We start from the raw sequence: 13669 nt of genomic DNA on the forward strand, positions 1-13669 counted from the left end.
GGAAGGTGAAGAGGATGGAGCCAGGTTCTTGCTTGTGGTGCCCAGTGCCAGGACAAGAGGCAAGGGGCACAAACCGGTACATAGGAGGATCCTGTCTGAACATCAGGATGTCATTATTTTTATTGCATATTTCTGCCCTGGAACCGGCTGTCTGAAAAGGTGTGAAACCTCCATGGAGATCTTTAAAAGCCACACGGATGTGGTCCTGGACAAGCAGATCCAGTGTCTCTGCTTGAGCAGGGGTTGGACCAGAGGGACCCTGACGTCCCTTCTGACTGACCTCAAGCACCCTTTGATTCTGTGATTGTCTTTGGCTGCATAACAATAACTGAAAGATTAAGGATAAAGCTTAATTCTAAACTGTCCCTCTGCAGCCCAGGGGCACCATGCGGAGCAGATCTCCACATGCAGCCATGGAGGAGCCCACAGTGCAAAGAGGTCCCACAGGATCAGGCTCCAGGGTGAAGACTGCAGGAGGGCTGGGGGAGCTGCTGCCTGTAGGCCTCATGCTGGAGCAGCCCCTGAAAAACGGGCCCTGTGATACAGAGCTGTGTTAGAGCGGGGCTTGATCTGCAGCCTGTGGAAAGCTCACACAGTTTGGGAAGGACAGCACTGTGTGGGAAGGACCCTGCGCTGGGACAGGGACATGGTGAGGAGGAACGAGCAGCAGAGATGGGGTGATATGGGCTGAGCACAGCCCCCATTGTGCCGTGCTGCTGGGTGAGGGGGAGGTAGAACACAGATGGGAGGGGGTATGTGTTGCCTTTAGTTCTCATTGCTCTGGTCTGCTAGCAGTAGGCAATAAATCACATTAACCTCCCTACACTGAGTCTGTTTTGCTTGTGACAGTAACCAGTGAGTGATCTCCCCATCCTATCTCAACCCGAGAGTTGTTCCATGTCATTTTCTCCCTCTGCCGCTGCTGAGAAGATGAGCAAGAATCAGAATCAGAATCCCAGAATGGCCTGGGTTGAAAAGCACCACAATGCTCATCTCATTTCAACCCCTTGCTACATGCAGGGTCACCAACCAGCAGCCCAGGCTGCCCAAAGCCACATCCAGCCTGACCTCCCTGGGAGCGGCATGGTGGTGCTGAGCCGTGTGCCAGTGTCAAAGCGCAGCCGACTCCACGTTCAGGGCTGCGACACAGCTTGCGGCCTTCACGCCTTTCTGAGACGCTTCCGTCACCATGGCAACCGGAGGCCGCGCCCGGCCGCGCCCGCGCATGCGCAGGCAGCGTCCCATCGGCTTAGGGCGGACGCTCCGTCAGCAGCGGTCGCGCATGCGCGGTGAGCGGCGGGGTGCTGGCAGCCGGGCCCGGAGCAGCCGTCACTCGCCCGGTCATGTCGTACGGGCCGCTGGATCCCTACCGGGCCGGGCCGACGGCCCCGCCGCGGGATTTCGGTGCTATCATTCAGACATGCAGCGGCAACGTGCAGCGCATCGCGCAGTACAGTGAGTGCCGGAGGACCGGGCCGGGGCTCCTCGGTGGGCCTGGGGCGGGGCGGGGCGGCTGCAGACCTATTCCAGCTCGTGTCATAAAGTAGTTAATGTCGTAGAGTAGTTAATGTCGGTCATTAAGTAGTTAATGTCGTGAACTAGTCGTTGAAATCCGGGTATTGAGCCCTGCCGCTGTGTGAGGGAATCGTTTCCAGTCGGGTGATCGATCCCTTGGCGAAGATGCTGCCTTTTCTAAAGGTGGAACCCGAATCTTGCTGCCGTGTCTCTGTTCCTCTGAATGCGGCTGGCGGAGTCTGTCAGGTTGGATATTAGGAAAAGCTTCTCTGCAGGAGTGCTCCGGCACTGTGATGGGTGGCTGACCGTCCCTGTGCAGCCTACCAGGCAGAACTGCTGGTAGTTGGATGGTTGGGCTGCGTGATCTCAGGGGTCTTTGCCAGCCTCAATGATTTTCTGCCGCTCCACTTTGATCTCACAAGTTGTAAGCATTCCTCAAGCTGTTCTGCCTCCTCTTGGTGTGGCTGCCTGTTAAATTCTTCCTGAAGTTGTCAGAAAACGTGGCTTTGGTTTGCCTTGCCTCTTCTGTGTGTTTTCTCTGAGCTTCCTCCTCTAATTAGTTCAGCTCCTCTTCCTCTTAGCACAAGATTGCTTGGTCTCATGACCAGCAGCTGCCCTACCTCAGTGCACTGCCAATTTCAGATGAAACAAATGTCTTACAGCTTCTATCAAGGTGGGTGGGAACACAGAACAGCTGCCTTACCGTTACAGTAATTAGCTGTACTCTGTATTTGATAAAAGGCCTGAAGAGAAACAGAAACCTTGAGCACTTCCTCCTTTTTCCTCTTTTTCCCCATAGGAAAAAGCAGCAAGCAAACAGTGGGGACAGATGGGTTGTATTCATTTGTTTTAGGAAACTCAGCAGAAGTAGCACTTCTCACAAGTGTGTAGAAAGCTGCTGGAGCAAGCTGGCAAAGCTATTGCCTGCAAGGCTGTTGTTTTACCTAAACACCCAGAGGGAGGTTAGAATGTTGTAAGTAATCTGAAGTGCATAACAGCATGGAATGCTTTGTGCCTAAAATTGAAAGGATTTGTAGACTGAAAGCTGCTAACAGAAGGGACTTTCTATATTGATGTGTATGCTTGGCGCCCAAAAAATGAAGGGGAAGAGCTCCAGCCTCTCTGTTGCTTTGTTGCCATTTTCTGTGGGTTCTGTGCATTACTGTTGGATGAAATAAGCTACGCGTGGAAAATTGTGGGAACTGGTGAAGGCAAGAACAGAAAACACATTGCCTGGCATGGCAATGGGACTTGTACAAGAATATACCCTCAAAGGAGGGAAAAATAAGTAGCACAGAATATCTTGATGTAGCACAAACTCCACTTGCTTGGTCCTTGATGTCCACACGGTGTATGGTCTATGTGTTGTCAGTTCAACTTGGCTGCAAACTCTTTGGACCTGCATGTGGCTCATAGATCTGTGAAATTAGTGCAGTCTTGCTTGCTAAAAGCAGCATTCAGCTTGTTGTATCAGAAGTTATTAAACAACTCCTCGCTGTATGGACTAATAGAAACCAGAAATGCATCGTGCTGTATGCAGAAGTCAGAATTATTGCCTCATTACTGATTGAATCATACTGCAGCCCTGGCTCAATTGCTGTTGTTATAAGCAGTTACCCTTCACTTTAGAAGAGAGGTCTGTCATTGGAATCTGGTGTTTCTTTAGCAACACATTTCATCAACTGAAGTGTTTTGCTCCGGGCTAAAAGCAGGAATTGCACCAGTAGAATCTCACTGAACTGGAAGTATCTCTTGTTATTTCACTGACACTCAGCTGCCTTTAGAATGATGCTAAGTTGATGCTTCTATGTCTTGCCTCGCTGCTTGAGGGAATAGGGCGTGATTTCATGATTGCTAGGAGCCCATCAGGTTTTGTCCTACTGGTGCCCCCAGCATCTCTTATTAATGCTAAGGAGCGTGCAGCTGCAGGATACAGCAGGTCAGCGTGCTGGGCTGCTCAAACATTCTGCCTCCCCCTTGTGAGGCAGAGGGGAAGGGGTGGCTGCTTTGCAGGTGTGTTAAGGGTTTGGGGGTTGTATGATAAGCAGTGCCTGCACAAGAGGAACTGTGGACGAAGATAGGGAATGGCTAGAACTTCTCTGGCTACAATCTGATTAAGATTGATGTAAGCTAACGCTGCTCTAGCTGCTGTACCTGAAAGACTTTACCAGTACTGCAACAGCTTCTGTCTATCAGGAGTAGCAAAACACAGATTATTTGGTTTTGTTTTTTAAATAAAGTAGTTCTGGCAGTGATGGTCTGAGATGCAGAAACAGCATGGTTGGTAGGAACAAAAATTATTGTTGGTTTAGGAAAATTGAGGAAGAGGAGCATGCAAGCTTTTAGGTATGTAGTGCAGCCTGCACATCCCAAAGGTGAATCTGTCATCTTTCTGTCTGAAAGTTAATCTGGTGAGCTAGACCATGGCTAAATGGGGATGTTTAAATGCAAAGTCTAAGTGTTGTGTTACCAGCTTGAGTTAAACAAAATATGGAGAGATCTTTCATTGGAGAAGCCCTTAAAGAAGGGGTAAAATATACTAAAACTCCTCTTACTAATCTTGTGGTCTCTCTATTTTCAGCTGCTCAGATAAAGAATTTGATGAGCCAGCTGGGAACCAAGCAGGACTCCAGCAAGCTGCAGGAAAACTTGTAAGTGTTCACTGAGTAAACGTTGTTCAAGCTCTTTTATTTTTACCTTTGTTCTTAGAAGAAGTGAGTTACTTTGGAGAAATGCTTTAGTGCATGAATTTAATATGGTCTTACAAAGCAAACATTACGAGATGTGTGAAGTAGTTTAGTGAACATATGAAGGTGTTCCTGCAGGACTCCAGAGAAACCACTCAAAACTGCTGAGTAAGATTGACTAGAAAATGGTATGTAGAACCTAAAAAGAGCAGTATGACATTAGCCACATGTTATCTGTTCTGAGGAGTAGCCCTAGTAGCTTTTCTTGTGGTTTAAAAATCATGCATGTCATACTGGGTATTTTGCCCTCACATCAGGGCAATCCAGAAGAACAGTGAGGAAGGCCTGTATTTGATGGAAAGACAGCTTTTAATACAGAAGAATTTGAGGTGCTATAAAGATGAGCAATCCTCTCCAGCAGCCAAAATGCAAGGTGTAACTACACAGCGAGCCAGTGGAGGACAGTGTAGAAAACATTTTAACAGTACAGTCTATAATATGTCCCACAGAGACTGTACAGGCAGTCTGTGCATCTTATAACTGCTTGAAAAGCAGAAATAGAATGTTATGGAGAGAATAAATTCTGGAGTAAGAAATGTCAGAAGTGAGTTTTTCTGTAATCTTTCATGTCACTGCACCTTGAATCTGAATATGCAACATCCTCGTATTCGTAATAGCTGCTTGTCACATAAATACATCAGTTGTGATGGTTGGCACTGCGCTCACTACACGTGGAGTACATTTCTGTTCTCTTAGGGAAAAATATCCTTAAAGATGTGTGAGCTCAGAAACCTTAGTTGGTCATTATTGTAAATGTTGAAATGCTCAGGTTGCTTTTTGGAAGAAACTTGTGTCACTGTTTCTGCACCACTGTTTTAGACAACAGCTACAGCATTCTGCAAACTGCTTGGCCAAAGAGACCAATGAGTATCTCAAAGAGCTGGGGTCTCTACCACTTCCTCTGTCTGCTTCTGAACAGGTATGCATGTACAATTTTCTAGAGTTTTTTGACTTGATAAGCTGGCTTAGAGTGCAATTTCACAGAGCTTTAACTGGCACAGCTGAAGAGACAGCAGCTTTCTGCAACGAAGGCAGTTGTTGAAGTGGGAAGACAAACTAAGCCAGCTACATCCTGAGTGCGTGATGCTGGGGGGGGAAATGTTTATCAGCAGCAAATAGCTCTAAAACTTGGGGAGAGCTGAGTATGGAACTCTATTTCTGAAGAAATAATCTTGTTTACAGAGCAGTCTGGTGATGTGAGATGCGTTTTTTGGATAAAAACTCAGTGCAAGCTGAATGTCAGTATGAAGTGTGATTGTACCAAGAAACTTTTCCTTCCATGGGATTTATGGCCTGAACTGAAGGTGGGGGAGGGAAGGAGCTGACTCAGCTTGCTCACATCTAAAGAAATCTGCTGAGGCAATGCTTATGACTTTGTCTCTGGCAAAACAGTCTTTCAGGGCATCGCTTCCTGTGGGGAAGGGGAGGGAATGGACGCTCCTGTGATGTTGGAGTCTTTTGTCTCCACTTCAAATCACTGCCGCAGTGCTGGCTTATCTGCTTTTGTGATGCTGTTATGGGATCATCTGTGGATATGGGTCAGCAGATGTTGTCTTAGTAGATCCAATTCTCTATCTAAAGGTTTAAATACCGCTTGTAAGTACAGCGGTGTGTTGTGTGTTTGCTCAGAAAGTATTTTTCAGTTAATCTCTCTAAGCAAAGTCTGGTCACATGGCTGAGTGTGGCACTGACTTCTGTAAGTGAACGCAGCCCACTGAAGCAGTGAGGTTGAAATCTGTAGGAGCAAGATCTCATTGATAATGTATGTATTATTTTTCTTTGACGTATCTGCTGAATTGCTACAAGCTTCTTGAAAGTACTAGAGAGCCTACAGGTTGAGAGGGCTACTGGTAATCTCTGCAGTGGAAAGTGTAAGAATCAGCTGTAGTATTGACTGTCCTTGGGTCAAGTCTTTTTTCCAACTTCTTGTTTCCCATACATGGGGTGTCACAACACAAAGGGAACGTGCCAGGGAAACACGCACAGGACGGTTCCACAGTAGGTAGAGCACAGAGCATTTGGGCTTTTTGTTCTCCAGTTTCTGCTCCAGAATGCTGGAAACAAAGGATCACCTAAATGTTAGCATTTACTTTTCTTTTTATGCTGTTTTGGAGATGGTTGCAGTAACGTGAATGGCAGTATCTGAATGCTTGTTGTTTTGTTGTTTTTTTCCTTAGCGTCAACAGAGGCTTCAGAAAGAACGTTTAATGAATGATTTCTCTGCAGCCTTAAATAATTTCCAGGCAGTACAGAGGCAAGTGTCAGAGAAGGAAAAAGAGACTGTAGCAAGGGCAAGAGCTGGCTCCCGTATCTCTGTAAGTATTTGCAGGTGTTCTGTTGTGATGTAGTGGACTACAAATCATTTCAGAGATCTTGTCTTTGCCCACTGACTTCATGGTTGTCTACTGATTCATCACTGAGCGCAGATGAGGCCTCAGTAGGTCGTTTTGCTGTTCCAGATGTTGTAATTAGTAGGCACACATCTTGATATGCTGATGCATCGATGATCTGAGTAAAGAGACTCTTGTCTTTGCCTTTCAGTTGCCTTTGATTTGCAAAAAGAGTCTGAATTTAAAATTAAATCTGAAGATGAATCTAAATCTGGTCTAAACTCCCTCAGGTTAAATCTGAAAGTTGAAGAGACAATGGCAAAGAACTCTCTGGACAGCATATGCCTTTGTCTTCAGGATATCCCTGTTGATTTTGTTTGCTAGTAGTTCTGGTAGTCTGAAATATTAACACCTCATTTATTTATTCCAGGCTGATGAGCGGTTCAGAGAAGAACAGCTTGTTTCGTTTGATAGGTAACAGCTGCTTGCATTCTTGGGGTACACTCTTACCTATGCATAATTAAAATGATTGTAGATATACTGTAGCTTGGGCAAGGCTCTTTCAGCTGAATGAAAAGCAGAAAGATGCTGTGCAATTTGTACAGTGTTTGTAATATACAGTGTTTTAAAAAAAAGTGCATGGCAGTATTTGAGCCTGCTGACATGTAGGCAGTTGATTACAGTCCCAGTGGGAATAGTTCAGTCCCCAGTGTGTGGTAGTTGGAACTCCTGGTGTTCTGGACTGTGGGCACAAGATTACCACACATGTTTTCTATCACAAAATTCTTTCCAAAAAAAAAAAACCAACTCCATACTTCTTTCATGAGTTTGTGTGTTATCTATGAGCCCAGATGGAGCCGTTACAAAGTAGTGGATGAGACTGCTCTAAACTCAGAAGCCTTGGAGGTAATAATCAATTGATACCAGAACAGCCTAGTCAACATCACTATAAAATATCAGGCTCATATATAGATTCTGCAGTGACTTTGTGCCTGCATAGCAGATGAGTTTGCAGAATGTTGCATCAGCTCTACAGTGAGTCAAGTGAACTCAAGACACTGCAAAAGCGTTTGTGATTACGGTGTCAGCTTCCACTATGCGTGCCTGAAAAATGGCGGATGAAATACATTGGCTCTATCTGTTTAAACCTTGTAATGTTCTAAATCAAGGCACCTATCTTAGACGTCTCATCCCCTGATCAGCTGTTTGGTGTTAGTCCTGTGGTTCCACATGCTGAATTGTTCAGTTATAGAGATGCTGTGATGAGTTTGAAGTCTTGCTCACCAATGCACAGGGTGCCACATAAATACTTGCTTGTGGAGAGGCCCTCGTCTCAGTGAGATGTAGTAGCAACTACTCCATATTTGAAATTGTCCTTATGTGCTGTACATCAGACACTTGTGCCTTAAACCTGAAGATTCTGCTGTCAACTCAGCTGAATTCCTGAATGTCTCTGCTGTATCTGATCTACTCAAGTAGTTTATTGTCATTTCTTTTTGCGCTTGGAGCCTTTGGAAGTTGGAGTTATGTCACAGCATGCCTGTTGGGTATATTGCAGTGCTTTCAGATACGCAAGAGGGAGATATTACCCCAGAAGACTTTTGTGCTGGACACATAGCTGACTTTGTGTTATTGATACTGCCTTCACTGTAATCAGTGTGTGCCACTTACGTGGCAGTTATGAAGTACTGCCATCAGGGTGGGTGTGCACTGTGATGCAGAGATTTTTCTAAGCATCCCTCTTGATGTGTGACTTAATTTGCAGTTCTTGCTAGATTAATGAATGAAAATACTAAAGGTTCTTCATATCCCCAAATGGCAGATAGCAAGTGAGAATCTTAGCACCAAGATGCTTGCCAGGTGTTCTTTTGATTTGATAATGTTGTGCTTGCAGGCTGCTCTCCATCAAGACTTTCACCCTGATTGATTCCCCCTTTTTTGTGGGGGATGGTGAGAGGAAAGGAAGGTACAGACACTTTAAAAAGCAAACTTAAAAAAAAGCAACCTCAAATAAGGCCTGTCCTATAATGCTATAGGTAATGGTCACATCCTAGCACAAACTATCCTATGCATGTACTGCTTTTCAGTTTCTCCACTTTTCTTGGTCTGTCCCTATTATTGTTCTCACTTGTAATTGCTGTCGTAAGTCTGCAGTTAGTTGCAAGGCTGGTGTTGTTCTGTAGGAATCCTTTCAACTTTAACACCCTGGTGATTCAGTGTAATCATAGTGAGAAAATATTCCTGTGCTGGAAGAAACAATGTTTTACTTTCTTTCCTTCTCTTCACAGTGGTGAAGACTGGAATCAAATGCAGTCTCAAGAAGATGATGTGGCAATAACTGAACAGGATCTTGAGCTCATTAAAGAAAGAGAAACGGCAATCAGGCAATTAGAGGTGAAGAGCAGATCCTGCACTTACGTTAATATATAGTTAACAATATTAGGATGTAAACCAAAGAATTCATGCAGTGCTATCTAATGGGATGGGCTGAGCAGACCTGAAGGTAAAAGAACTGTTCCTTGTAGAAAGGATTGATGCCAAGATAAATCTCCCTGCTCCAGTTTAAGGAGACTAGGTATATTTTCTTTCAGTGTTTGCTGGTGGGCCTTCAGAGATGGTAGGAGCAACTCGTGACAGGGTTCATCTCAATTCCCTACTCTGCTAATTGCTTGTGACATGAAAGAAAGAACGAGGCAGTGAGAATATTGCAAGCTCTTATGTTAATCCCAAGTTCCATCAATAGCAACATCGAGTCACCTGAGTCAGTGAGTGATGGTACCCATTCAGTTATTGTGAGTGATGTTCTGAAGAGGCACTAAGGACTAGGCTGCAAAAAAGCTGTAACCAGTGTTTTGTGTAACTTGTCAAACTTGTCTTCAGGCCGACATTTTGGATGTCAATCAGATATTTAAGGATTTAGCCATGATGATTCACGACCAAGGAGATATGATTGGTAAGTGTTTGGATAATGAGAAGCTTCTTCTCTAGTTCAGTTGCACATTCTGCCTGTGTAGTTCAATTTTTCTGATATTTTGTAAAAAAAAAAAAATATATATATATATATATATATATAATTTCTTTTTTTTAATCATCAAAAGTCTGAATTATTTTACAGGTTCTCTTATTTTTCCATAGATAGCATAGAGGCAAATGTGGAAAGTGCAGAAGTTCATGTGGAAAGAGCCAGTGAGCAGTTACAGAGAGCTGCCTATTATCAGGTAAATTATGTATGCTTGCATTATTGTCAGTGTACAGGTGAGTACCAGTAATGGTACAGCTCTAACAAGATGCTAAGGACTGCAGCACACCGAAAAGGCCATTAAAAACAGATCATGCAAGTTGGCACTCCCACAGAATTGTGCTGAAAGGAATAGATAAAGCAACTGACTCGAACATTCTGTTGAAATTAGCCTTCTAATTCAGAGTGGTGTAGTCAGTCTGTTCCTCCATCTAGGTATTCTCAGCAGGTTTAAATGTTCAGCTGTCTTTGTTCTCAGGGGAGAGCTGAACAGTTCTGCTAACAGCAGTTTGGCATGTTGTGGCCATCTTATAAACATATCAGCTAAGCCAAGATTTCATGTAAGAACTTGGCTAAAAAAAAAAAAGTTCTTAAAAAATAAAATCCTTGCCCAAACTAAGGGAACTCGTGATGACCAAGATCTGCAGCGCCTTTCTAACTGCTCAGTTTCCAACCTGTGATCTGATTTCCTTGTCCAGTCACCTCTTCTGCATTGGTTTTCACTGCTGCTTAAATCACTTTTATGATGCCAATGGTTTCCATAGCATCCTTACATTCCTGTTGGTGGAAATGTCTGCCCAGTGACGGGCGAGAGGCATTGGGCACTGACTGGAACACGAGGTCCTTTTTGAGCATCAGGAAGCTCTTCTGTGCTGTGCAAGTGACTGGAACAGTTGGCCTGGAGAGGCTGTGGATTCTCCTCCTTGGAGGAGTTGCCTGGATGTGGTCGTTGGCAGTGTGCTGTGGGTGTCCCTGCTTGAGCAGTGGTTGCACAGAGACCCAGAGCTGCCTTCTGAACTCATCCACCTGTGGTTGTTGTGACTGTTGGCTCAGGTTCTGTGAGGAAAAAGGTGTCTGCTCCCACACAAGATAAAAAAATTGGGTGCTTTTAAGTGTTGAGATGCTGAAAAGCTTTACACTCAGTGCTGTTTAACTGCAAGAAGAAAGTATCTTTTGCCACCTGGCAGCACGTAGTATTTATAAATGTTTTGAGATGGCAGTAAATCCATCCAAGACAGGCACGTATTAGATGTGTTTTTTTTCTAGACAGAGAAGGAAGTGATTATACATAACCAGACTCAGAGCATTATGTGAAGTTAAAAATACTCAGTGCACATGGACAGACTGTGGCTTCCTATGATGAAGAAAGTGATCAAAGCTGTAAAACTAAGTACAGTAACTGTATGCTGCATCATTTAAGCTGTAGAAATGCAGTACTATCTCTGCACCAGACTATGGGGGGATTGTATCACAGGAATGGCATTTTCATTTGTTTTAGCTGGAAGATCCCAATAGCTAGAGATGTTTAGCTTTCCTTTGCAGCCTTGGTGGCAGACCTTAGCAGGAAATGTATATTAGGTGTTGCCGACTTCCCTGTTTGTAGTTATCTTGAGGTACAATTTTGAATTTGCCTTAAGAGTAGCAGAATTTGTTACATTCTGATTTAATTGCATTTCTTAGACCTAAAACTAAAAACATTTAGTTGTGGCTTATGCTATTTAAGGAACGTGAAATTGTATAAATGGTACTTGTTAATTCCCTTGAATAATTATGGTTATTGAGTGCTCTGACTCACCAAATTTAGTAACATGAACTGGCAAACTTGCTTTTTCTTCCTCATCTGCTCTTGATATCAGTGGCTTTTTTATTTTCCTTCCTTCAGAAGAAATCCCGCAAGAAGATCTGTATCCTGATTCTTGGCCTTGCTGTGGCTTCTATAATCATAGGATTAATTATCTGGTGGACAGCAAAGTGAGATCTTCACGTGGAACCTTGTCTCATTGCAGAGAATATTTTTCCCCCAGCACGAACAGGCAGACTTGTCTCGGAAATGAAACCACCCTGAGAGAGCACAAGCTGGAACTACTTCTAGTAATAGTTATTAGCAACTAATGTGCAGACAACTAGTATTTGGAATTAGTGAACCATGGAGACAGTATTTATCAGTTTATATACAAATTATATTGTTTTATGTAACTAACATCTTGTGGTTTTGCTTTCTGTAATGCATTATTCCCTGTCCCAACTGTATGCTGAAGTGTGATCAATAATTGGAGATGTCTTGTTTATTTTGACAAGTGGCAGAAATTTGACTTTTTATATGTACAGATAACTTTGGACTGGAATAAGAATGACATTCAAAGAGGGCACAACACTGACTTTCATTACCTTAATCCAGCAGTTTCTCAAGTCTCCGATATCTGCCCCATGGTTTTATTGGTCTCTGGGTGGCTGTGGTTCTAAATTCAATTGAAGAGAAAGATGCCACTGCAGATCTGAGAAGCAAGAAGTATGCATGGATGATGATCAGAACTGCGTGCTTAGGAACAGTCAGTTTAGCCTTGAGACTCGTTGTTTTTATTAATTTTTGTGCATGGTTGGGGTTGTGGTTTTTTTAATGCACCAGTTGAGTACTGTAAGTCTGAGGACGTCCTATCTAGCAGTGCAATGTCATTGAAGAAATTAGCTGATGGTTTACTATTGGACAAATAAATCTCTTCCAGTGCTGATTCTCAAAGCACTAAAATACAAGTTGAGTTTCTTGCTCCTAATTGATTTTTCGGGGAGAAAATGGTGTAAAGATGAGGAAGCAGGTACCTAAGCTTACAGGTAAACAAGACAGATGTGTATTATGAGAAATCCTGCTTTGAAGGACTCTTGAAGCTTATTGTAATGTATCAGTAAATATTGTGTGGCTTGTGAATGTCTGTTATTTTTCCATTCTTTATGAAACAAAGTGCAGAAATTGGCTGAGCAAAGTGCAAAGGTTTTGAGACTGAGGATGTGTGTGCAAATTAAGGATTGCTGCTTCTAGCTGTCTTGCTAGCAGAGCTGGTCAAGACGTAGCAGTCACTCCCTGCTTTGTTGTAGCTCTAAACTGACATGCACTGAGGGATCAGTAACCTGTCTCAAGCCCATCGTAGTGTGGTAAATGCATCGTACTGACCCATTTTGTATTTAATCCTTCTTCCATGTCTCCTGTGTAATAAAGTAAATGTGAAAGCTGGGAAGGGAGGGTGTTCTCCCAATTGCACATTGGTTTGCACTACTGCGCCATCATTCCAATAACTATCAATAAACACTTTTAAAAGCCTTTGCCAGAGCTTCTTTCTCATGCAGCTTAAATGGTGCCGGAAGTGTGATTGCAGATTCCTCTGTAAGTCTGCTTTATAGAAGCACCAGCAGCATCTCTTCCAATTTAGCACTGCAGTCTGTGATTCTTCAGCATGAAATGCCCTCACAGTAAGTAATTTAATCACAGAATGGCCAGGGTTGGAAGGGACCTCGAGGATCACGGAGCTCCAACCCCCTGCCACACGCAGGGCCACCAACCTCCCATTTCATAGCAGCCCAGGCTGCCCAGGGCCCCATCCAACCTGGCCTTGAACACCTCCAGGGATGGACGGGACATCACAGCTTCTCTGGGCAGCTGTTCCAGCACCTCATTGCTCTTGTAGCAAAGAACTTCCCCCTGACATCCAACCTCAATCTTCCCTCCCTCAACTTCAAACCATTTCCCCTTGTCCTGCTGTTATCTCCTCTTTCCAAGAGTTGATTCCCCTCCTGTCTGTACACTCCCTTTAGGTACTGAAAGGCACTGAGGTCACCCCGCAGCCTTTTTTTCTCCAGGCTGAACAAGCCCAGCTCCCCCAGCCTGTCTTCGTAGGGGAGGTGCTCCAGCCCCCTTTAATCTTAACATCTAGTGTCAATCTACCTTCTTCCAGTTTAAAATCACGTCCTGTCGCCCTTATGAAAAGTCCCTGCCCAGTTTCCTTCAGGTCCCCTCGATCTTTCTCCGGGCAGCAGAGACCTCGACTGTCATCACACGGAGGTGCTCC

The 13669-nt window shown here is 44.1% G+C and overlaps 1 protein-coding gene across 2 annotated transcripts; it reads left to right on the forward strand.

Annotated features, from left to right (window-relative positions):
- Window positions 1-1259: 1259 nt before the first annotated feature.
- On the forward strand, window positions 1260-12945 carry STX12 (syntaxin 12). Of its 2 annotated transcripts, XM_048968951.1 has the most exons (10): window positions 1260-1455; window positions 4097-4166; window positions 5082-5181; window positions 6440-6577; window positions 7023-7066; window positions 8487-8558; window positions 8881-8986; window positions 9473-9545; window positions 9728-9810; window positions 11494-12945. In XM_048968951.1, the coding sequence occupies exons 1-10, from the start codon at window positions 1344-1346 to the stop codon at window positions 11584-11586; spliced, it is 891 nt and encodes a 296-aa protein (XP_048824908.1). In that variant the 5' UTR covers window positions 1260-1343; the 3' UTR covers window positions 11587-12945. The 2 variants fall into 2 exon arrangements, with proteins under 2 accessions (XP_048824908.1, XP_048824909.1); XM_048968952.1 differs by lacking the exon at window positions 8487-8558 and having other exon boundaries at window positions 1261-1455.
- Window positions 12946-13669: the final 724 nt, after the last annotated feature.

This window comes from Lagopus muta, chromosome 23 (assembly GCF_023343835.1).
Source record: "Lagopus muta isolate bLagMut1 chromosome 23, bLagMut1 primary, whole genome shotgun sequence".
NCBI lineage: Eukaryota > Metazoa > Chordata > Aves > Galliformes > Phasianidae > Lagopus > Lagopus muta.